Source organism: Bactrocera latifrons, unplaced genomic scaffold (genome assembly GCF_001853355.1).
Source record: "Bactrocera latifrons isolate USDA-ARS-PBARC rearing strain unplaced genomic scaffold, ASM185335v1 scaffold_39, whole genome shotgun sequence".
Lineage (NCBI taxonomy): Eukaryota > Metazoa > Arthropoda > Insecta > Diptera > Tephritidae > Bactrocera > Bactrocera latifrons.
Genome location: NW_017537034.1, coordinates 1,186,587 through 1,211,796, shown reverse-complemented (window position 1 = coordinate 1,211,796; position 25,210 = coordinate 1,186,587). Strand labels below are relative to the sequence as shown.

At 35.0% G+C, this 25,210-nt stretch overlaps 3 protein-coding genes across 3 annotated transcripts in view; 2 read left to right on the top strand and 1 right to left on the bottom strand.

Annotated features, from left to right (window-relative positions):
* Positions 1-13,119, bottom strand: part of LOC108972274 (protein Star) — an 85,838-nt gene extending 72,719 nt beyond the window's left edge. The window contains exon 1 of the mRNA XM_018938822.1: positions 10,782-13,119. The gene's annotated coding sequence lies outside the window, so the exon portion shown is untranslated. The remainder of the gene's footprint in view (positions 1-10,781) is intronic.
* Positions 13,120-13,456: 337 nt separating this feature from the next.
* Positions 13,457-16,328, top strand: LOC108972273 (protein asteroid). Its single transcript, XM_018938821.1, has 2 exons — positions 13,457-14,554; positions 14,610-16,328. Exons 1-2 carry the CDS (start codon positions 13,574-13,576, stop codon positions 16,272-16,274), a joined length of 2,646 nt encoding a protein of 881 aa, XP_018794366.1. The 5' UTR covers positions 13,457-13,573; the 3' UTR covers positions 16,275-16,328.
* A 954-nt stretch (positions 16,329-17,282) lies between these two features.
* Positions 17,283-19,637, top strand: LOC108972233 (cysteine protease ATG4B). The gene is made up of 6 exons (XM_018938757.1): positions 17,283-17,670; positions 17,733-18,075; positions 18,140-18,219; positions 18,283-18,632; positions 18,729-19,104; positions 19,250-19,637. Exons 1-6 carry the CDS (start codon positions 17,529-17,531, stop codon positions 19,351-19,353), a joined length of 1,395 nt encoding a protein of 464 aa, XP_018794302.1. The 5' UTR covers positions 17,283-17,528; the 3' UTR covers positions 19,354-19,637.
* Positions 19,638-25,210: the final 5,573 nt, after the last annotated feature.

Below are 25,210 nucleotides of genomic sequence, written 5' to 3'. Positions count from 1 at the left end.
GCACAAAATAATTAGTATTTACTATGAAGAAGAATACATATACCGACGTATATAGTAAATAAGAATATAGAAGTATTGATAAAAATTCTAAAATATATTTAACAGTTCAAAAATTATGTCTACAAAAATAATATATGTAAGTATGTATATTTCTTTAAACAAAAATTTCACAATTCTTAAGCTTGCTGACAGCTTTGCTTTTATGAATGAATATTTCAGCCAAATGCAAAATTCAGCAAAAATACATACATATGTACATGCACAAGATTACGCTATTAATACCTTCATGATTCGCTTGTAAATAGACGTAAATAGGTGAATAAGTAGCTAATGTGGCATTGAAGGCTGCTGCCGAAGAGGAAATCAGGTTTTGCCAACACCATAAACTTGAACGAATTACAATTTGAGACTTCAAACACATAAATATGCACATGAGACGTGTGTAGCGCGCTTGGCCATTGACTTACAACTGACTAAAATAAAGGTTTTGTTCGAAAAAAAATATCGATGAAATACAAGCAGGATACAAGCGGCGCAGAACTAAGCCTCAAACGCGCGCTCAGCATCAATGGAACTTACGTCAGCGAGTAGCGGTATATGCAATAAAAATGCTTAGACAAATTTAGAAAAGCAGCTTGCACTGCGTTTAGCTACTCGAGCGTAAAAAGTTCTGAGACAGTTGACAGCCACCTCACGTCCCACTGTATTGGCTCCAACCTTCTTGTGGTTGGTATGACCGCCTGTGCTTGTGTACCCACAAAAGCTATTCTACTCATACGCTTGGTGCAAAGCAGAAAAAGCGTCTGTCAGTTTGTCAGCTGTGTGTGGTGCCTACATATGAGCACATATTTACATATGTATGTGTTTGTAGTTTGCGAGTTGCCGGCTGCAGCTTGTTGTCTTGTTGACAGTCAGTAGTCAAAATCTAGACACATACCTACATATGTACTTAACTGCGCGCCTACCCGCTTGTTGTCTAGCAGTGTGTAATGACTGCTTACCAATATTTATTAGCACTGTTTTATTGACTAATGTTATGGTTTCTCGTTTGCCCATTCATGGCGCTGACAATTTTGTTTCGATTCGATTCGCACATAGTTGTTGCGAACTCCTTTTTCTTAATTTTCATTTTTGTTGCTCAGCTAATTTTATATAAAAAAAATATTGCACAAATAAAAAAAAAATTCAAAACAAAAAAAAATTATTTCACAAATATACAAAAAAAACTTCTCCTACACATTTTTTTCCATTTCGTTATTCTTCGTACGACATCTTCGGCATTTCGGCGTTATTAGCCACTAAATGTGTTAAAATGTAACGGTTAAGTGATACTAAAATATTTTAGCTGCTCTGTCGTGGCTGAAGTCGTGCTCGTTGCTACATTCGTTTGTGATGATTAAGATGACTGCTGTCGCAAGCCACAAAACGAAATATCTGACGAGGTAGTAATAGTTGGGTACAAAGTATATGAAAATACCAGTTTTTATTAGCATATTTTGTTGTTTTAATAGTTAAGATATTCGCTGCTATTTAATAAGCTATTTTAATTGCTGGAAAAATTTATATGCAAACGACACACCCTGAAAAAATTTTAATCACTGTAATTTTATTAGATTTTAATTAGTTTAGAAATAGTAGAAATACTGAGAAAGCTATGAAGTTTAAAGAATACCGCAACATTTACATATTTAGAATAAAATATTGTTAGTTTTCATTTCGGGTGACCTTTGGTCCATTACATTTTTCTTTAAAGTAATTTTATTTTGTAATAAGCTTTCTAAACGCAAGAATTAATAAATAAAATAAATTTTTTGTTAACCTTTCATTCACATTCAAAATTCGATTCATAATTCTCAAAAATTAACCAGAAACTGGCTAAAATAATAAATGAAATACGATTTCATTCATATTCAAAATTCTATCTGTAATTCTCAAACGGTTTATGTAATAAATTTAATAAAATGGCGAATAGAAAAATTAACTTGATACTGCGCCAGTAACTGTTTAAAATTGAGTAGTGAAATTAACTATAAATACTCAGCTGAGTTGGCAAACCCTGTGAGACAGTCTTCAGAACAAATTTGAGTGATAGAAAACTTCACAAACTTTACCTAAGCAGCGGAATACCTATGTATGTAAGTTCCAAGTACGCCTCTTTTGTTTTAGCAAAAATCAAAAATTGAGAAAATGGAGATTAAAGAAGTATACTAAGATTGATTTAAGAGAAAGACAATATTTTTCTGTTACTACTTCTCAACTACTTTAGCGAACATAAATCTTAGCAATAGACAGAACCCAACAGGATCTGTGTACAAGTTGTTTTTTCGTAGTAACAGAAAACATTCTTGAAATAATTGTAAGCAAAGCCACGGAGTTGACAGTCTTTGGCCGGATACAAATCCGAGTATTTCACGAATACGCAGACCCAACTGTCAGGGGACTAAGTAACATGGAAAAAGTGTTTTTCATTTATCCCACTCATTCCATGACGAAATCATCTTCCTGTCTATCCTGCTAAACTCAAAGTTCTTGCATTGCTCCAAATATTATTAAACATTTCCGATAGTCGTTATACAACTTGCTGCATGAATCATCGCCGCAATCACATCCAATTAAATTAACATTTGATGTTAGTGGATTGACATGACCAAACACTAATTGTGTGCGAAATTCGAGAGTGACATTTGCTTATGAATGAACTAATTGAGCGCGAACAAATGGCGCTTGTACGAGTAGTTACAGCAAATCTTTCTATTACGTTTTTGCAATGTGTGAAAATTCAAGTGGGTTTGCTACCGAGTCGCAGACGTCATGAGGATGTGTGCAGCTCATGAGGGAATTTGAATTAATGTAGAGCAAATATTAAGAGCTGCAAGCTGCAAGCCATTCATGAAAGTCTCTGCGGCGGCTGTAACGGCTTGAAACCGCTTGTAACTGGCGCGCAAACTGTGTTAAGTAAACAAAAAATATTACAAATTTACATATGTATGAATTAAATGCTCTCCAGTTGACATTTTTAATAAATCACTTCTGTGTACATTAATTTCTCACACAGTGTTGCTCAGTTCAAATGTAAATTTGCGCATTTTGTCATTAGGAACAATTGAATAATTGCACAACAGACCGAAATAATTTTGTAAGACATGGAAGACGAATCGCACATACATAGGCTAGCTTAGATGAGTAAAATGGGCAGCAAAAAATAAGTTGTGGCGAAGAGTTCAACAAGTCGGCAAGCGGAGGATTTCTATATGTGGAAATGATGTCTAGTTTGCAGCTATGATGTAGCGCGGTTAAGTATGGCTTAATTGAAGACCATCGTTAGGCGTTGTATGGGCATTAGTCAGCGTATAAATTAAGCAATTTCCGCAAGTTACGCTAAGCTTTCATCACTAAGCAGCAAAAAGATGTGCTGCATGTATTTCACAAGTGCAGGAATTTCACAAAAGTAGCAAATGATCTTCAGTCTGACAGAAATATATTGAATGAAAATTTTTTTTTAAATATAAAATTAGGAAAAATTAAAAAAAAATTGAAGAAAAAAACTTGATCTTAAGCTGCACCGATGCTATAATAGCTTTCACAAAAATGTTTCCATACAAGAACTAGATTTTAATCGGACGGTTGTATGGCAGCTATATGCTGTAGTAGTTCGATCTGAACAATTTCTTCGGAGATTATACCGTTGTTCTTAACAATAATTCGTACCAAATTTTGTGAAGATAACTCGTCAAATAAAAAAGTTTCTAATACAAGGACTGTATTTTGATCAATCAGTTTGTATGGCACCTATGTATATACTATAGTTGTCCGATCCGAACAATATGTTCGGAAATTATAGCGTACCCTTTAAGAAAAATATATGTGGAATTTGGTGAAGATATCTCGTCAAAAAAAATTTGTTTTTCATACAAGGACTTGATTTTGCTCGATCCGTTTGTATGACAGCTATATGCATTAGTGGTTCGATATCGCCGGTTCTGATAAGTGAGCAACTTTTTGGGCAAAACTTACATTTTTTCTGGCAGAACAACAATAAAATTGCGTAGCATCCGCTTTTTAAAAAAATCCATATCGATCAGTGTGTGTAATCGCCAGATTAGCCAGCTAAGTAGGTTGAAGATAATTATCTCACTCTTGTTAGTGATTCTGACCCAAAGTGATCACTGCATGAAGAAATGCATGGGAAAAAACATCCGTCTCAATGACAGCAGAACATGTTATGCCAAATCATTGCTTTCAACAAAATCACAGTTTGTTGTTGCTTGTTGGCAAGGTGTGAATTGAGATACTTGATAAAAGAAAGATATGTAATTGTATTGGGCATTTTGCAGAGGCTTTTTGTAACCAAATTACAAATTACTGATTCTATTAAAATTATATTGCGCAATACTTTTACAACGGAAATATCAATATCACCTTTCTAGTATAATACTATTAGTATTAAGTAAAGAATAAAAAAAGGGTTTGAATGAAATCCAAAGAACACCATTTTTATTTTGGATAGAAAATTTGGAATACTGTAAAAAAAGAGCAAATTCGACGAATTCATTTTGTGTGTTAGAACAAGCGGTATTTCGCGATTACGGTGTGGCGAAATGGAACGAAGATTCGACGAACGACACGAACTTATATTGTGTGCTAGAACTAATAGTATGTTTCTAATTTTACAAATACGAACTTAGTTTTTTTTTCAAGAACATTTCTCGATATTTATATATGTATGTTAATTTAAAAAAAATTTTAATTTTTGCATTGTTTTTTTCAAATTCAGATACTTCCTAGTTTTTAGTTGACTAAAACGATCATAATCACATTTAATAATGACAAAATCATTGAAAACCAAAAATATTGACCCTTTAAATAAATGAAATTATTATTATTATTTGTCAACTTTTCATTCATATCCAAAACTCGGTTTATACTCCCCAAACAGTTTATAAAGTTCAGTTATTAAAGAAATGTAGCGAGAAGAAAAATTAACTTATTTCTACCAGAATCTGGCTAAAGTAAATGGTGAAATATGGTATAAATATTCAATTAAGCTGGCAGATGCAGTAATAATTACTATTTTTGTAACGACGCCTGACATAGTTATTAAAAATAATATCGAATATGAATTTTCTTTAAATATATTAGCTTAAAATCACTGAGAACTTATGTATATCAAAATACAAAAACTTCAAAATTGAATTGAGTATGAGAAATTCAAGAAGAAATTTCAAAACTAAATATTTAAAACCAAAAAAAGAACAAAAAACACCCTTTGCAAAACAACACACGGAAGCAAGATATGTTTGCTGATATAAAAAAAAAAAATAAATAAAAACAATTCTTCACAAAGGAAGAGCTGGAGCTGGAAGGAAGTGCATGAGGAAATTTGAAGCAGCAAATAAAGAAGGCTTCCTTTTTCTATTCTAAATAACGCACAGCAATACATACAGATGAATATACTTAGGTACGCGTGCGCCCTATCAATAATAAAAAATATACTTTTATCGTCACATATCGAGGTACGCACGTTGCTAAGTACTTTCGACGACATACATAAGTGAATGCATAGTTCAAAAGTATCAGATGACAGCGGCGAACAACTGCCGTTGTGTGCACAATGCTGGGATCAGCGATCTCAAGCAGATCAACGTCTGAGAAAACGGAAGAAAAACGGCTTTATGCAGGGGAACAGCAGTGGCTGCGAGAAGAAAACTGTAGAGAGAGCGGCACAGAGAGCACACACGTAAATGAGAAAAGTAAACTATAGGTATGGGAAGAGGGCGATTAGAGTGGCAGAAAGCATGGAACTGCATAAAAACTAGAAATAAAAGTAAAAAAATAAAAGCAATAACAAAAACTGTCATCTGTCAGTTTGGATTTTCATAAGCGACCGAAGAAGTGAAAAAAAATGTTTATTTGTATTTTTTTTTTTTCACTGCTAGTCACAACAGTATGGAATTCGTGAGACTGCAAGATCACTTTATGCACAAACATACCGACGATACACGTTTGTGTATAAGCCCGACACACATATTTTTGGGCTCAGCTGCTGCTCATGTTAATCAGAAAAAAATAATAAAAACACAACAACAACAAGTCATGAGAAAGAAATATTCAGAAGAAGAAAAAAGCCGTGCTGATCTTACGAGCAAAGCAACAAACCAAGAATGGACACAGGGCATATAATTTGAACGTGTACATGATCTAGGGATGAATGAATGCCAAGAGGCGTCAGCAGACGTCTGCTCTGGCTGTAGCATCTGTGCATTGGCGGCCACCAACACACACATATGTACATATGTATATACAGACGCACACATTTTTGGACAAGTAGTGCGTTGTTGTTGCTTTTGTTGGTGTCATACATATGTACATATAGGTATGGTGTCCCAAAACGTGTTTGCCAACGCCAGTGATACCTTCAGCACTTATTCTGTACTTGTCAATACACACACACATACACACCAAACTCACAGCACAGACTCCGGTTAAATAGTGCATATGCACTGGGCATCACCACTGGCTGTTGGTGCTGCGGACAGTGGCGGCGGCCAGATTGTTAGCATTTAACTTAGTTTTTACACCGAGATTTCTACCATGATTATTACCGTCTGCAGTGCTGTAATGCTCAGCAGCACAAATATGCAGTTGCCGACGCAGCCACCGGGCTTGTACTCTTGGCTGGTGGTGCACATGTTGTTGTTGTTGTTATTGGTGTGGCTGGTGATCTGATTGCTGCGTTTGTCCATCCAGCTACGTGTGTGTATGCTTTTGGAATTACAGCTGTCGTTAGTGCAACAACAAACATAATGCAGGTGTGTTTGTACGCACATGTTGCTTGCAATGTTGTTCTTGTAATGTAAAGTGGAATTCCAAAGAATTGTTCAACTGCACAAATTATTATGACAAAATGTATGTAGCAAATGAGAGAATTTGTAAATAATCAGGCATTTTGTGAGTTGGTGGCAAATGTGAAATCGGTACTTAGGTATATAGAAAGATACATATATCAAAATAAGGAAAACGTCAACGTGAGCTGCACCGAAGCTAGAATATCCTTCAGAGGTATGTTTCTTTAGCCTAAAAGGGTATGAAAAGAAATGATTGATCCTGATTTTTAACTGATAGTTTGTATGACAGCTATATGTTATAGTGGCGAGATCTGAACAATTTATTGGGAGATTATAGCTTTGGCTTGGATAACAAACTATGCCAAATTTCGTGAAGATTTCATGTCAAAAAAAAAAAGTTTTGCATACGAGAACTTCACTTAGATTGGTCTCTTTGTATAATAGCTATATGTTGTAGTAATCCGATCCGAATAATTTCTTTGTAAGTTATAGCTTTGCCTTGAAAAATACTCTATTTCGAATTTAGTGAAGATATCTTGTATTATAAAACAGTTTTCCATACATTAACTTGATATGGATTGGTCGATTTGTATGACAACTATATACTGTAGTGGTCCGATTCCAACAATAAGTTAAGAGATTCTAGACTTTTCTTGGACAATAATCCATACCAAATTTTGTGAGGCTATCTTGTCAATGAAAACGGTTTCCATACAAGAACTTGATTTTTTTGGTCTGTTTGTTTGATAGCTATATGGTACAATGGTCCGATTTTAACAATTTATTTGGAGATTATTGTCTTAACTTGGACTATAATACATGCCAAATTTCGTGAAGCCATCTTATAAAATATTTTTTTCTTAGAAAAACCTAGTTTGATAGATTTGTTTGGATGGCAGTTATACCCTATAGAGCTACGATATTTGCGATGCCGACAAATGAGCTCCTTCTTAGGCAGAATAGGCCGTGTAAAAAATTCTGATAAATATCTCAATTCCTGATATCTCAAACTGGACTACTTAGTTAAAATAACTCTTTTTCCGAACTAAAGCTTAAATTATTTAAATGGCAATATCAAAATAAACCCACAAAAAAGTTTCAAGAACTGAACAGAACAAGAAATATATTTTGTTCTTACTCACCGTTAAATAATTTTAAAAATTCCAAAAAAATCAAGTTTTCGAATACTTATTTTCCCATAATAACCGATTTCGACCTTACTTTCAATTGTTTTTGTTGTTATTGTTGGCATGCTAACCTAAAAATAATGAATTCAGTGACCTATCTTAATTATTTTCAAATTCCCAAACAAAAAAAAAGTGTTAATAGGCATATAAAAAAACTCAAGCATCACAAATACAGACAAACAAACAAATAATAATTATAATTAGTATTTTTATAATATTCAACAATGAACTTCATACGTGAGGAATTTGCAAAGATAAAAATACACGCAAAAGCTAAACAAAGCATTTATAATCTGACGATACACGTGGTTCAATAAAAATGCGAAATAAAATTGCAACTTCAAGGCATAAAAAATAACCACAAAAAAATTAGTTTAGATTGACGTAAGCGAAAAAGCATTGAAAATACCAAAGACCTTTATGGAAAATACATACAAATATATTTAAACGTGTATAAATCAAGAATTTCCCAAACAAAATCGATTAAAACAAGGAAACACATTAAAAACATAAAAAGTTGTGCAATGTGTTAAATAATAATAATAAATGTGAAATATTCGCCAGTGCAGAAGATTTTGTATACAATAAATGCCGTTAAGGCACACATAATTCGCATTTGCATAGTAACTAGTGCAATAAAATAGTAAAAATAATAAAAAGTGTGGAAACGTCAATTGTTTGGGCAAAGGCACCAAAAAAATCGCCAAAAACACCACAATTCCAGTGAACTTTCGTCCTCAATTCGTTGCAGCAATGGGCACTGTGCTCAGCTGGCATTATTGTTTGAACAAAGTGTCATGCATTACTTGGCAAGTGGAGCGCAAATCGCTAGTCTCAAGAGTGAATTGGAAAATTGTGCAAAATATATTAAGTTTAGTGGTACATATGTATGTATATATATGAAAACATTATATAAATAGAAAGGTAAGAGAATGCATTGCAAAAGATTTTTCCCTATAAGGATAAGATAGGCATAAAATTTAACAGTTCTTAGCCGTTAACAATTCAGGTGCAATTGAGATAATTGAACCTGATAATTTCAATTAAAGAAAAAAGCGGTATCAACATAAAAAAGTGTTTAAATCGAGATAAAATCTCTAAAAAAAAAACTAATAAAGCAAATATTACGGGTCCATTCCGGTTACTTAAACTCGACTGCCATGGGAAAAGTGTTTTTATTTATCTATGTATATTATATACTTCTAATACATAATGTATTTCTAACCCAAAAAAAATGTTAACTTCGTCGACAAAGAAGCTATAATGCCCTTCATAGGTGCAATTCTTAGAGAAAAAAATTGAAAAGAAAATATTTATCTTGATTTTGATCAGTGTGGTTGTAGTTGCAACTACAGTATCCTGCCAAGTTAACAGTCCGTAGCCGGATAGAAATCAAAATATATTTGATCGGTCCTATTGCATTGCAACTATATGCTAAGGTAGTCCGATTCGAACAATAGTATGTTTGGGGATTGTGCCCTTGACTTAAACTATAATCCAATACAGACAATTTGCGTACAAAGCTTTGACTTAGATCGATTAGTTTGTATGACGACTATAAATGCTGTGGTAGTCCGATTTGAGCAAAATATTCGGATATTGAAGACATGTGAAAATAGAAATTCAATTTCATTGATTACAAAAGCTTTCAAATGAATATTTTCAAATTGCATTTTCATAGTCAAATTAAATATTAAGAACAATATTTAGGAGGTTGCTAACTTAAACGAAACAGTTGTAAAAACTTTAACAATTTGACGTTACAAAAAAGTTGCGAAATTTATATTTGCGGCATTTCCCTAGATACAAATTCCCAACAAATGAACAAAAAGTGTTGTTTTTCATTTTCCTTAACAAGAATAAAATGCGTAATCTCTCGTTTTTTTACAATTTATTCATAATGCGTTACTTGATCACTTCATTCCTATGTACACCACATTTTATATTACTAGACTTCCCGAAAATTGGCCTTACATATTTTCTTTTCGTACGCTGTGAAAATTGTAGTAATTTTCCGCCCATTTAATACAAATGGCATACTCAATTTTTCTGGTATTTTGTGCCAAGTCATTTCAATTGAAAATTATGAAAATTGTTGGCTGATTAGGATTTGCGGGTGGTTAATTTATACATTTATGCTCAAGAAATACAAATATTTGCAGCATTTTTCAAGTAAACACGTACTGCTGTCTCGCCACCTACTGTGGCATTCAATCATTGCAAACAATAAATGCACGTAAACTGCGTGCGGCCTTTAATACAGTAAAATTCTGAGAAAATAATTGCGGAAAATTTTTTTCGCACACACAATATGCATATGAAAATGTTCTTAAACTCGGTTTGGAAGATTGGTGATTAATGAGGAATTTACCTGAGTTGGCAATGAGCGTGGGAACAGAAATTAGATGAATTTTTAGAATGTCCCTGTCGTAATTGGAAAGTGGCAGATTTCAAATGTGCAATCGCATATAATAAAAAAATCGATTTTAATTATTTTTCAATTAATATGCACCAGTAAACTTTGTTTCAGTAAAAAATTTTACTTATTTCTTGTCAAGCAAAAGATGGGCAGAATATCTTTGACTTATTTACTATTTTAATTTTACTAAATGAAATAAATTAAATATTAAAAAAAAGACTCCTTCGGTATTTTTAACTAATTATCATATGATTTCACATAATTTTTATTTTTTTCTGTAAGTCCTATTCCACTACAAATAAATAAGTAGTAAAAATTAAAAGAACTGACCTTTAATGCCTTCGAATCATTTGTCAATAATCCATAAATTCTGGTGCCACAGCAAAAGTTCACTGCTTTTTTATGTTGAAACTCAATGTGTGTGTGTTTTTATCCGAAAACGAGGCAATATATCTAAATAACACGTTATCCAATTAGGCCACCGGCATCCAACTGACACAACTGTTGAAAAAAATCCTTTCAACACCTGAATGCCTGTTCGCTTAGCACTTTGCACTGGAACTGCACGAGCGATACTCAACCAACACTGTGTGACCGCAGGAATGTGGCGATGCGTCAAAACGGCAAATGTCAAATGCGCGAAACTTGTGATAGGGAACAGCGCGAAAACGCGACGAATAGCATAGAAAGTATTAATACAGCTTTTTTCGATAGAAAGGGTTTTAGGGGGGCGAATAGCGTGCAAATGCAAATATCGGAAGAAGATTGCATGTATTATAATGCTTTTTTGGATTTGCTTGTTTGCCTGACCGGCGCTTGCGTTGGCAATATTCAAGACGATGTCGCTCGTGGCGTCGAATCGAAACACACTAGTCGTTTGGAGCGCAATTGCCAAAATAACACTTTCCACAAGAAAATCTGTTCAAATTGTGACAATAACAACCAAATCGGCAAAATAACCGCAGCGACGACAACCACGACCACGACGACGGCGATGGATAGCACTGCGAAAAACACGAATCAAATGAGCGAATATGCACAGTTCGCGAGTACGTGTTTCATTTTCTTTTTTTTTTTTTTTTTTTTTTGTATTTTTGGTTTCTTTGGAGCAAATATTTCAACGTATGTATATTAATTGTTGCTCCCGTTTATGCTGTTACTTTTGTTATTTTTGCAATCGTTTGACGGATGCGATGAGGTGATATTTTCTGCGCTCACTTTTCTTCTTCACTTTATACTAAGAATTTTCATATACACACAAACAAAATTTCACGATTTTCATTTCGGATTTTTGCAAAAATAGACGAACTTGTATATTTTATCGTTTTCACAATTTTTCTGCACGTTATGTTACGGTTTTCTTATTCAATGCTATGCAATGCTTACTTATTTTATTGCAATTCTTTATAATTTTTACTTCTTTAAACGTGTGTAGAGTCCAGTATATTGATATAAATGCATATGTACATTATGTATGCGAATGTACCGAGTGCGGTCAATGCTTCGGCGCCACACTGCACTGCTCATATGCACAGAAACCGCATGAAGCTCCAACAGAAGTAAGAAGCCAAGAATCAGTCAACAATAACAAAAACCAAATACACAAACTCACACGCCAATGTTTTAATAGTAGAGGGCCAAAAGCAATACACACACTTGTCTTAAAGCGATTTCTGCCTCTTTAGTGTGTTTGCTGTCTCGGTTGCTCCAGTGCCGCTAGCTGTTTATATTGGTGGTAGTTATGTGCGTTTACTTGCTGCGCCCATTAAAGAAAAACAATACCAAGCAGAAAAAGAAAATTTCTTTGTTTTCTTTTAGACACATTTTTTATCATACATTCGCTCGATGTTACTTTTATGCTTCTGACTTTTCTTTGCTTTAACACAAATTTTATGTCTGCACATATGAATGAACGTCACAAGAGAAAAACATAAAATCGTTCACGGTAACAAAGGCTGCGACGTTGACGTCAACTTTTTGCTGCAAAGCATAGACAGCGTCTTCAAATACTGCTGCTACTACGGCACTGTCGGCAGCGGCAGTCAAAAGGCCAATTGTTAAAATATGAAGAAATCCGTGCAGCAGAGAAGTGTAATACGAAGATGTAATCCAAAAACACTACGAATGCGGCTAAAAAGTACAAGCAGTTAACACAAGCTTAGCATTGTAAAACCGATTGGAAAATTAAATATACAAGAGCAACTAACTTAAGTAGGGCTCGAGTAAAGTTTACAGTTTGCACACGTTTAATTAAATTTATACAACTATTAGTGGTATTTGCGAATAAGCACAAATCTTTAATTAAATTCGCATTCGTAATTTATATTTTATTCGCACCATTCACTCTTTTTATACGCTACTGTGTTTTTGCTGTTCACTTCCACCAGCAAAGATTCATCGTACGATGGCCGCGCACACACAAATAAAAGGCACTTTTCTACAATTCCAAATTATATTTACTGCTGCGAGTATATATAGCTAGTATTCGTCACTTCTTCACTTATTTTAAGCTTATTCAGACTCGATATTATTCACTGTTTGCCAAATAATTGCAATTTGCAATTGGTATTCATGTGAAATCGTTACTATTAAATTTTTGTATAACTAGAAAGCGTCGAAATGAAATGCATAAAGCGCTGGAACGAAAATACGTGCACACTTTGCTATATTCTAAAACACACTGCGAAAAATAGGAAACATCCACCGTCCACTTGCACCGCAAGCAAATATAAATTCTCTTCTTCTTATTAGCGAACAAAAAATTTCATTCCGTACCCATGTATTCGTATGCGCCTCTTGGAAAATATTCCGATTTGCATTCTGTGCGGCTGATTGGAAAATATTTTTTGGCCAAATTTAAAATATTTAAAAATATATCCCAATTTAGAAACAATTCGCGACTTTTATTTTTCAATTTTCTTAAATTTTTTTTTTAATTTTATTACTTATCGAGTGGCATTACATTTTTGTATCCTCTTTGCTTACTTAATAAATAAACATTTAATTGTGAATGGCTGTACTCATTGAAAAACACATGGCCAATGGACTAATCAAAACAAACCGCAAATTTGTGAGCAGGTCAAATAAATACGCACAAATAAGATTATAAATTAAAATTTTCAATGGGTGTGCGAGGACTCACCGGTTATATAGCGCGTCATGCGGAGCAATATCTGCTGCCTTACGAATTACATGATTGCAATCTGGTTATCGATGGCGATAGCTTGTCTTGTAATTTATTCAAAGACGTGTCAGGGAATTGCTCAGCCTTTGGTGGCGACTATGATGACTTCTATCGTGCTGTGGTGGAGTTCTTTCAAGTGCTAGCTGAATGCAATATTGAATCTTATGTTCTAATGGATGGTGGCTATGAATACCGCAAATTGCGTACAGTGGGTAAACGTTTGAGAGGAAAAATTGCTGTAATCAAACGCATAAATCCTTGTGGCTCCAACACAATATTTCCCCTGCTAATGAAGGAAGTATTCGTTGATGCAGTACGCGATTGTGGAGTATCTGTGATGCGTTGTGTTTTTGAGGCAGATGACGAGTTGGCGACACTAAGCCGGAAGCTCGGATGCCCAGTGCTTACCTATGATTCTGATTTCTATATATATAACGTGCAATATATACCGCTAATTACATTAACAGTGAAGGCGCATACAAAGCGTTTAGATGAAGCACAAGAGTCGAAAGAAGATACATTGCTCCAACGTAAACTGCGCAAAAACGAAGCCAAACGTGTAGAGAAATTGACAAAGGCAAATCGCATAGTAAGTGAAATTCAGGTGAATAACATTGAAAAACGTGCGCCGAAAAAGGGAAAAACTTACAAATTCTTGGATTGTTGCATATACCGTATTGAGCACTTAATAGCGCGTCGATCGCTATGTAAAGAGAAGTTACCACTTTTTGCAGCACTGCTAGGCAATGATTACATAGGACGTTCTTGCTTCAAAAACTTCTTCGCTGCGGGAATGGGCAAAGTTGGACGAAGTCGAAAAGTGCAACGTCAACAGAAGAGAATACAAGTAATATTACAGTGGCTGAAAGATGAAACTGTGGAATCGGCACTATCGAAAATATTAAGTCGCTTGCGCAAGGTTAGAACAAAATAAAACTGATTAAAAACATTTTTATTGTTCCAATCTCTTACAGGTCCAGAGGAAATCTTTATTGGATCAAATGAATGCAGCAATCAGTGGATATTCAATTGAAAAGTGTCACTCTTACGACTTTTTTATAAAACATTATGATAATGCATTTGTAAGGTACCCGCCAAAGAAACTGGATGATGATGACACTGACGATGTTGTTGATCAAGTCGAAATCATTGAAGACGAACAAAACGATGTCGCAGAAAGCAATAAAGAATGTCCAGAAGAAGGCAGTGGGGAAGACAGTGACAGTGAAGAGGATTCTGATCTCGAAGAAGGAGACAGAGAGGTCGCAATAGGTGGTGGTGAAAACAAGGATAATGAAGATGAAAATGAAAACGAAAACGAACAAGGAGATGAAGATGAGGAGGATGAATGTGAAGATAAGACAGCAAAATTCCCCACTTGGTTCTTGGAAAAATTATATCCTGCCCACTTACCACGCTACTTTGTGGATCTCGTACATCTTCGAAAATATATAAACAGTCCACAAATTGAACATTTTCCCTATAACGATTGCAATGAAATTGCACTGCCAATTTTAAGATATATTTTTACATTATTGAACAGTGCAAAAGGTGAGGAAACGCAACCCGCGCTTGACGAGAACGGTGAACCCCTCCCTATTGAGTTTACTTATATGGGTCGAAGACCGCGGGTTACAAATATACATTACACACGCTATGCCATTGAAAGTGAAACGAAATTGGAATTTACACCTGCGCAACCTGAATCTGAACTTTTTCGAAGCGTTTTTAAGGAAAAAATGCCACACTTGGACAGTGAAAAACTTTTTGAGCAAGTGGAACAACTTCCAAAAGACCTGCAATTGTACTTCCTTGCTATCGTTTATTGGCTGCATAAATCACAAAATTGTGACCTAATACATCTTCATGCTTTAATTATATGCGCTGTTGTACTACGCACAATCGACTCGAAAATACCCGCCGAACGTGATCTAAAAGAATTCCAGAAGCGTTTTGGAAAAATTATCAAAAAAGAACGAATCGTTCGTGATACTGAAGCGCAGAAAGGTAATCCACGCACGATCAAGGAGCATCTGCTCGCGTTACCTATACCGGAACGCATGGAGTATATATCAAAATCCGATTGCTACCTAGTGATGGATAATTTATTGAAGCATTTTCATATGCAAGAAATTTTTAAAAAGAAATACGATGCCTATTCTACAATTGTTTTGCATGCCTTCTCAGAACTCCAGTCGATTGTCTTCCAGTTGTATGGACTAAACGGCTTGCTTGATATGCCCTATGAGCAAGCAAAAATGGGTCAACTATTTTGTGGTGTCTTCATCTACAATTTATACGATTTGTTAAAGACGCGTGTTGATATTACATATTATATACAAAACTTTATTTTTCGTGACTCGCAAATGATGTTTGACTTCTACAACTATCTATGGCAATTTTGTGATGAATTTGTGCCGCATTGGAAACGACCTTCCACACCGACAACTACATCAGTCGTAAATAAGAAAGCTTTGAAAAAGAAACGTCAAGCTGCACGTAAGCTTGCAGCTGCGCAGGAGAATGCGGATCCCAATGCGGATATTGTGGATCGCAGCGGAAGTGATGAGGCTGCAGTTGCGAAAGAAGTGTTCGAAGACTTGAATAACAAATTTAGCACATTCCTTACCGTGAGATAATAGTCGAAGAATATTGGAAATGTGTTTTACATTTATATATGTATGGAGAGAAAACCGCGAAAAATAAAAATAATGTTTTATATTAGCGAAACTGTTTTAAATATGTAAATGGTTTACAATTAATTGTGTTATGATTAAAATGTAGTGGTGGGATGAGAGATGATGGCAATGCTTAGAGCTTGTATACTAAGAAATCAACAATAGCGATACAATTAAAAATATCTTTATATAACTATTTGAATTTACAAATACTAAAAAAAAAACAGGAAAGGAACATTTAAACTTGAATTTTCTTTCTAATAATTCTATGGTGAATATAAATACATTCACGATAGACACTTTTTCTGAACAAATAAATACATTTATTATTTTTAAATTTAATTGAATACCACTATTATTTATCAATTTGGCTTTACCCCTTGCAACTGAAGTTATAAAATTATATGCATTAAAAGTATATTATTTATGTTATCTTCTTTATAAGCCATAGCTCCCAATATTTTTGCAATTCTAAACATTTGTCCCACCGTGCTCAGTAGGCTTATAATCTGTCGTCATCATTTATTGTGAATGGAGTTTTATGTTTCTGTCAAAGAGGAAACAAATCGTCTTTGTTTTGAAATCTTTATTTCCATCGCGTAATGTACAGGTAAAAACGAAAAAGAGGATAAAAACTCAGGTACGAAAAACACTGCCGATGATTTCAGCATTTTGTGTAGGTGTCCCAAATTCGGATTGTTTGGAAGGAAGTCCGATGATACGACGTGTGTGTTGCTATAGCAAGTAAATATCTGTGCCAAATCAGTAACCAATTGTATGTAGAAAAAATACAGCTCAAGTTCATACATAACTACGCGGAGTGGGTGACGCACTATAAACGGTTTTATCAACAATATTGTTATTGGTTTTTCAGTAAGTATTTGTTATTAAAAGTTACTATAATTGCGAGTGAAATAGATTTTAAACGTCTAATGTTTTACATCTGCTTCCTTGTATTGCGTCTGCAGATTTTCCAAAATTCTACGTTTTTTCGTTGAGTTCTGCTATTTCAGCAGCTGGTGGATTAACCTAATCACTTTCGCATTCAGTGTTTGTGTTATCTGTTGCCTAATAGTGTTAGCAACGGAGTACATTTGGCTGCGACGGCATCCCGACGAACTGTTCCGAAAAAGTGAGAGCGCGTACTACTTGCGTCTGCAGGGTATCGCAAAAATAGATCGCCTAGTAGCAATTTATACTAATGTATCGCGCAAAATGGATAGCGTATTCGAAGCATACTTAGGTCCAGATGGCGTATTGGCGGGTGCTGTGGCCGGCGCTGTCGGTGAACCTGATGATATACCAAAAACGAACACCACCGTTTGGGTGCTGGGCAAACGCTACAATGCTATACAAGGTTTTTTTTTATCTACTTATGAAGTGAAATTGTTTAAATAACCAAATTAAACGGTATTGCAGAACTCGATTTAATACGACGTGACATACAATCACGTCTATGGTGCACATATCGCCGCGGTTTCGTGCCTCTTGGCGCGCCACAATTGACTACCGACAAAGGCTGGGGCTGCACGTTGCGTTGTGGACAAATGGTTTTGGCACAGGCCTTAATTGATTTACATCTTGGTCGCGAATGGTTTTGGACACCAGAAATACGAGATGCAACGTATTTGAAAATCGTCAATAGATTCGAGGATTCACGCAAAAGTTACTTCTCCATACATCAGATTGCTTTAATGGGAGATTCGGAAGATAAAAAAGTAGGCCAGTGGTTTGGCCCGAACACAGTGGCGCAGGTGTTAAAGTGAGTGCTTTTTATTTTTTTTAAAGATTTCCAAAATTTAAAATCTTTTTGTTTTGTTTTGCAGAAAATTGGTCCGCTACGACGACTGGTGCTCAGTTGTTATACATGTGGCTATGGACAACACAATAGTGACTGACGATATATGTGTGTATATTCTTTCTATATGCGTTATTTCACTGAGTTCTTATATATTTTTTTTATCCATAGATTCACTATGCCTTGAAAATCCAAGTAATGATGAAACTTGGAAACCTTTATTACTCATCATTCCACTGCGTTTGGGTCTCAGTGAAATAAATTCAATTTATGTGCCAGCATTGAAAATTTGTTTCGAACTGCCTGGCAGTTGTGGCATGATTGGCGGACGCCCAAATCAAGCGCTCTACTTTGTTGGCTATGTGGACGATGAAGTGTTGTACCTAGATCCGCATACCACACAGCGCTCAGGCTCGGTGGGACAAAAAACTACACAGGATGAGATTGATTTCGATGCCACATTTCATCAACGTTATGCTGGACGTATTGGCTTCCAACAAATGGATCCCTCAATGGCGATGGTATGTTAGGGATTTTAGAAAAATTTGTTTCATTACTACTAAAAAAAATGTAAGTATTAATATTTTTTGAAATTTATCATATTTTCTTGCTTGCAGTGCTTTCTTTGCAAATCTCGCCTGAGTTTCGAAGTTCTGCTGGATAACCTACGTACTAAAGTTTTGGCAGCCTGCACACAACCGCTACTCGAGATAACAAAGTCGCGTTCGGCGGAATGGGTATCGACCCCGTCGGCAGGTATTGAGTCAAATTTTACTACAATAAATACGGTGGGTTTGGTTAACTGTAACACAACTACAACCTCAACCACGGCCGCCTCCAGTGATGCTACCAATAGCAACACACCGCGCACAACTATCGCGAAATCTTTGGGCACAACTGCACGTGCTACATGCGCAGCAGCAGAGGTGGCAGCAGCCCTAGAAAATTATAAGAATCGTTGTTATCGTACACTAAGCTCTTGTGATTCTGAAGGTCCTTGAAATTACATGCAATTTTACTATAATACTAACTTTCTTTTGTATATACTAATATATTTTTTTAAATTTTCTTATGAATTTTTTTTTTTGTTTTTTTTTGTTTTACGTGATAATAATTTTTTTTATTTCTTTTCACGCAGACTTTGAAAACGTAAATCACATACACGCAACCAGTTTGACGCGCAATGGCCGTGATGTTGACCCTGACGGCGATTCGGATGAAGATTTCGAGATAATTTCATAGTCTAAGGAAAATCGTTGAACTAAATAGAAGCAAAACGAATCTTAAAAGTGTCTTTTTCTATAAAACATAAAAAAAAAATGGTAGTTTGTACTGTATGAAATATAATGCAAGAGAAAGACAGCATTTTAATTTGTAACTGTAATTAATTTTTATTATTTGCAATACTGTTAGTTATATCCTTTTGATACACTATATGAAAGCACACACTTAACAATGTAAATATACAGCTCCTTATATATGTATATACATATACATATGTATGTATATGCTAACACTAACTTTAAGCCAATGCTTTTTATTTATTGTAATTTGTTTGTGGTTCTAACAAAGGCGTACAGCGTGTCACAAAAATTTAGCGAAGGATACTTGATTTGGTCATGAAACCAAACGATTTGCTACGAAGCAGTGCAGAATGCGACAAATAAGAATTACATAGCGTTAAATAGTGCAGTTTTTTAATAGTCAATAAAGTAGCATAAATTTTTCATAATCGAAAATACATACACACACATAACAAACTAACAAATGTGCACACACGCGCTGGAAAAGTTTCAAATGTGTCGAACACTCAGTGGCACCCAGCGTACTGTATGGCGCGTGTTAACTATACTATAGCTGATATATTACCTATGCATGCAGACAAGTAAAAATACAATGACGATGAAGATAAATAGCAGAAAAAAAAATAAAAAATAAAACAAAAAAACAAATATACGACACAACAATTTATGTCAACAATTTTTAAATAATTCAATGTACAACAAATGCTTGTGCACATGCAAAACAAAAACAATAATAAAATAAAAAGTGTGAAAACGAAATAATTTTTCTTTTTATAAATGCAATTTACCGGTTTGTAGGCGGAAAACGATGTCAACAGTGGGGTTTTTTGAATTAGCAACCGTTTATTGAAATATTAATCAAAATATTAATAAATTATAAAATAAGATCAAAAGGAACTATAATACCCTTCACAAATACAAAAAAAAAAAAGAATACAAATAGAAAAACATAAAAAAACAAATATAAAAACATAAAAAAAACAAATACAAAAAAAGAAGAATACAAAAGATTCAACGCAAGAATTTTATTGTTTGGCAGCTGTATGATATAATAATCCGATTTGAATAATTTGTTAGGATATTATAGCATTAGTTTGGACCATAATCTAGACCGAATTACGTGAGGATATATCGTTAAATAAAAAACTTTTTCATACAAGAACATGATTGTTATCAGTCAAATTGTATGGCAGCTATATTCTACAGTGGTGCGATTTAGATAATTTTCTCGGGGATTATATTGTTGCTCGGGATAATAACGTTAGCCTTGTTTCGTGAAGATATCTCGTAAAAAAAAATTTTTTCCATACAACGACTTAATTTTTATTAATAATTTTGTATGGCAACTATATATTATAGTTGTCCGAACTGAACAGTATTATCGGAGATTATAGCGTTGTCTTGAAGAACAATCCATACCGAACTTCGTGAAGATATCTCATCAAATAAAAGAAATTTTCATACAAGAACTTGATTCCGAGTGTTCAGTTTGTATGATAGCTATATGCTATAGTTGTCCGATTCTCACAAATAAACAGCTTCTTAAAGAGAAAAGATCGTGTGCTAAATTGCAGTTCGATATCTTCAAAATTCTAGGTCTAAGTTGCGTATATACAGACGGAAGGTCATGGCTAAATCGACTCGCCTCGACACGCTAATCATTGAGTTTGCTGAATAGCCTGAAATCATACGAAGCGAAATCAGGCAAATACCGTATTGCGGTCCCATATTGGTTGAAAATCAAAGCAATATGCGACGGTTTACTATTGTGGTGCAAAAACCGAATACAATTTCGACCACTTTTTACGAATAGCTTCGCGCAAACGACACAGAAGACCTAAAAGGTATTCCTTGTTGTCAGTTTTGCCGGTCGTAAGGACTTCAGAGTGCAGCATACCTCGATAATCGAGAATACTGTCAAGAAAAGCTTGATTTTTGACCTGCTTTGACGAGTTTTTCGGCTTCGGCTCACCTTTGCCACTATATTCGGCCGACTGATCGTCTGTTTCCGGTAGTAAGCACAGATCTAAAGCTCATCGCCAGTTATAATATATTTTATGACATCTCGGTAGTCGGAAGAAATTGTTCCACAGACGTTAAAGCGACGCTGTTTTTCGAAAAAATTAACTGATTTTGGAAACAATCGCGCTTTCACTTTTCTTAGGACCAAATAATCTTTCAATATTCCAACGAACTCGAACTGTTAGTAATCGATTCTCAAGTAGCGATTCCTTCATTTTATTCACGTGTTGATCATCAGTTGATGTTGACGACCGTCCTAGACACGTGGTTCGTCGTCAACGCGTTTTCGACCATCTCTAAATAATTTGTACCCTTTCTAATTTTTTTTTAAATTAAATTAAAAGTCTTACTATTTTTTGCCCACAGTATTATATAGGGTCTACTTCTGAATGCTCCAAACTTTGTGGTAAAATTAATATACTTTGTTCAAGTTATTAAAACGACATACTAAATAAATTAGCATATATATATGTATGTATGCACGTATTCGCTTGTCTGTTTTTGCGGCATTTAATAATGTTCGCATCTGACATGCTGCCAAGATCGGACAAGAAAATTAATTCACTAAATGCATGTGCGATAAATATATTAATAACACATTGTGTATATTTGTGTGTATGAGTTGCAAATATTTATTTCTGAATATATTAAAATTTTCTTAACCGATATATTTGCAATTGACATCGCAGAGTTTATTGGCCATTTCACAGAAGGTATGTGCAGCACATGTCTATAGCCACACCCCTTTTTCATACAACAACCATAAGTTGAATTGAGATATATTCTCTTAACCTAACGGTTATTTCAAACAAACAACTATTTTGCAATACCTAAACCATATAAAGATGGCTAAAGAGTTCTTCGTAATGAGTGACGTAATGAATGTCAATTTCCCATACCAAGTAAAAGACCTTTTTTTACCAACCAATAAATAACTGAGTCCACAATAGAGATGTCGGTCCCGAACTTAGCTCATTTTTATGCTCTGAACAGGGCCTATCAAGTTTACTATGGAGTTTGTAGTACCCAGAAGTAAGCCCTATAAAATATATTTATATAATATCATCCATGTCCTTCGGTCTGTATATACGCGAATTGGTTCCTCAGATTTTCAAACATCGATCTAAAACTTTTCCGATCCTCATCAAGGGAATAAATTCGTATTAAATCCGTGGAAAGACTATTTCATAGCCATCTGATTGAGCTGAGCTGGCTCTAATTCCAAATTGATACTTGAAATAGGAATACAAAAAGCCTCTATCCAAAATCTATAACACTTAGGTATAATAATGTAATATATGTGACACCTTAAGACTGTGTCCAATCTCAAGATATGGTAGGGTTATGATTGTATAGTATATGAAGTAGAATAATAAAAATATTAAGTCTCAGGCTGGTAACATGACCTCTATCAAGCAAATACGGCCAGTCCAAAGTATGGAATACTTCCCTCGGCTGTTTTTACGTTCTGACATGATTTGGCCTATACATTGCCCATAGCAGTATCCGTGCTTTATGATCGCAAAGTCTATCCTCGCATTTATCACCACTGACATTTTCAAATAACACCTTTGCACAGCCATATCTTCAACTGGTACAGCATTATTAAAGGAAAAACCCCTAAAAATTACTCCCTTAGTTTCTAAATTCTGCCAAGACATAATATAGCTTAGCTCTAAGGGGCTTTAGACTACAAAAAATAGTCGATCTTGTTAGGAAGAAGGATTGCAACTGTTCAAGAACTAAGATAAAAGTACACGAGAAAACGCTAAGCTGAGGCATAGTGGAGACCGAGGCTTTATCGACATCCTAAGACAAGTCCTTTAATTTCCTACAAATCCCGTTCAATACAAAATATAAAATTCCAATAGAAGTTTTTTTTTTTTGTTATAGCTCTATGTCCTAAAATGTTTAATCTTCCCTTAAACATCCATAAGTTGATCGCCTGATTTCGATTACCCTATTGCGGAGCTCAATCAACAGTATGCTGGGTTAATTGAATGCGATCAACAGAAAGCAAAGTATTGAAAAACATAACCGTAAGCTGCCAGAACCGGACGTCTATATGTTAGTAGTACCATCTATCTGGAAAAGGCAAAAAGTCACTCGCTTCCTCGCTGCACGGAACCTAAACCTCTTCCTACCAAATCCACAGTAACTAGTTTCAAAAACTGGACGAAGAAGTACAGACTTTACCTTAATACGATTATTGCAGGTAAATTTCGACAATAACCCTAAGATCTTAGGTGTGTTACTCGACAGCCTGTGCCTCTTCACTCTTTACACGACCGCGATTATTGCCAAAGCACATACCAAAGTACCGCAACAAAATCTTCAAGTCGCATAGGGAAAAGACAAAGAAACGTAGTTGGCAACATACAAGGCAATCGGCCGGCCGGCACTTAATTACGCCGCACCAATATGGTCGCCTGGATGTAGTGAAAAGCTGACAAAGAAGTTACATACATGTTAAAACTCTGCACTCCGCACTATTACGAGATGCTTCTTGATGTCTCCTATCGATCACCTGCACAGTGAGGGAGCAAATTGAATTTCTCTTCAAGCAGCTTCTGCTGGGGTGTTTTCGTAGAAATTATCCCTACAGTCATCTGAGTAAAGCGGAATTGCCTTCTAGGAGCACCAAGAGGTCCTTCTTCAACTACGTCGACGACATAAGACATACTACCGATCAGATTTCGTACGGAACTAACTTCAGATATGCTCTGACTGCCATTCACAGTGGAGCTATTAATATCTTCAGCGACTCGCTCTCAGTGAATAGCGTACTTGAAGTCAAACCACTATCAATTGCAGACGGAGAGCTCGAGTTGTCACGAGAATCGAGGTCAGCTTCGTTCTGTATACTATAGCAGGTTAAGCTCCTATTTATCCCGAATCGACCCCGACATATCAAACATAAGTATGTCCAGCATGTAACTAGTCTGACATAACTCTGACTGGCTTTCGGCGAAAATTTCCTGTTTTTTGAGCTCAAAAAGATGCTCGGCGGAGAGAAATTTTATGAACACTGAACAGAGGAGACAAGATTGTGGTATATTTTAAAGCAAGAAACAATGCGTACTCAAAAGCAACATGGCATTGAAAAAGGAAAGATCGCTATAATATCATCCTCGATTACAGCTAAATCTCCACGTGGATGTTGCTAATATGCTCACAACAAAACAGAAGAAAAAACTCCACAATTGTATAGGTCAATGACTTAGAATTTAATTAACGTTTATAAAATATACAAAGTGATCTCTGTACTTACAATAAGGAAGCATTTTGATAAAACAAAATACTTTAAATTATTACGCAATAAATTAATTTACGTTGAAATGGAATTCTGTCGAACTAATTGATCTGATTTTAATGATTTGACTGCTGCTTAACATTCTGATCTACCTTTTCGCTATTCTTTTGCCTCTATTTGTTTAGGTGACAAACATTTATTATAATAAGCGCCGCATTCCAACGTCATCGGTTACGCTGACAACAAAAAAAAAAAAACAAATAGAAAAAAAAGCCAAATAATATAGTCGCTTAGAATTCGGGGCAAACTGGTGGGCTCATAAAAAAGTGCTTTATATGCTAAATAATCATTAGGTGAATTAAGACTGAAAAAAAATCTGTACATCGCTCGGGGGTAAAAATACACAAAATTAATAAATAATAGACTTCAATTTATTATGGCTAAAATATATATTGGCAAATGAAAGCGTGACAGTTAAGAAAAAAAAAAACTTGTTACGCATGCCAACTTGACACCGAAA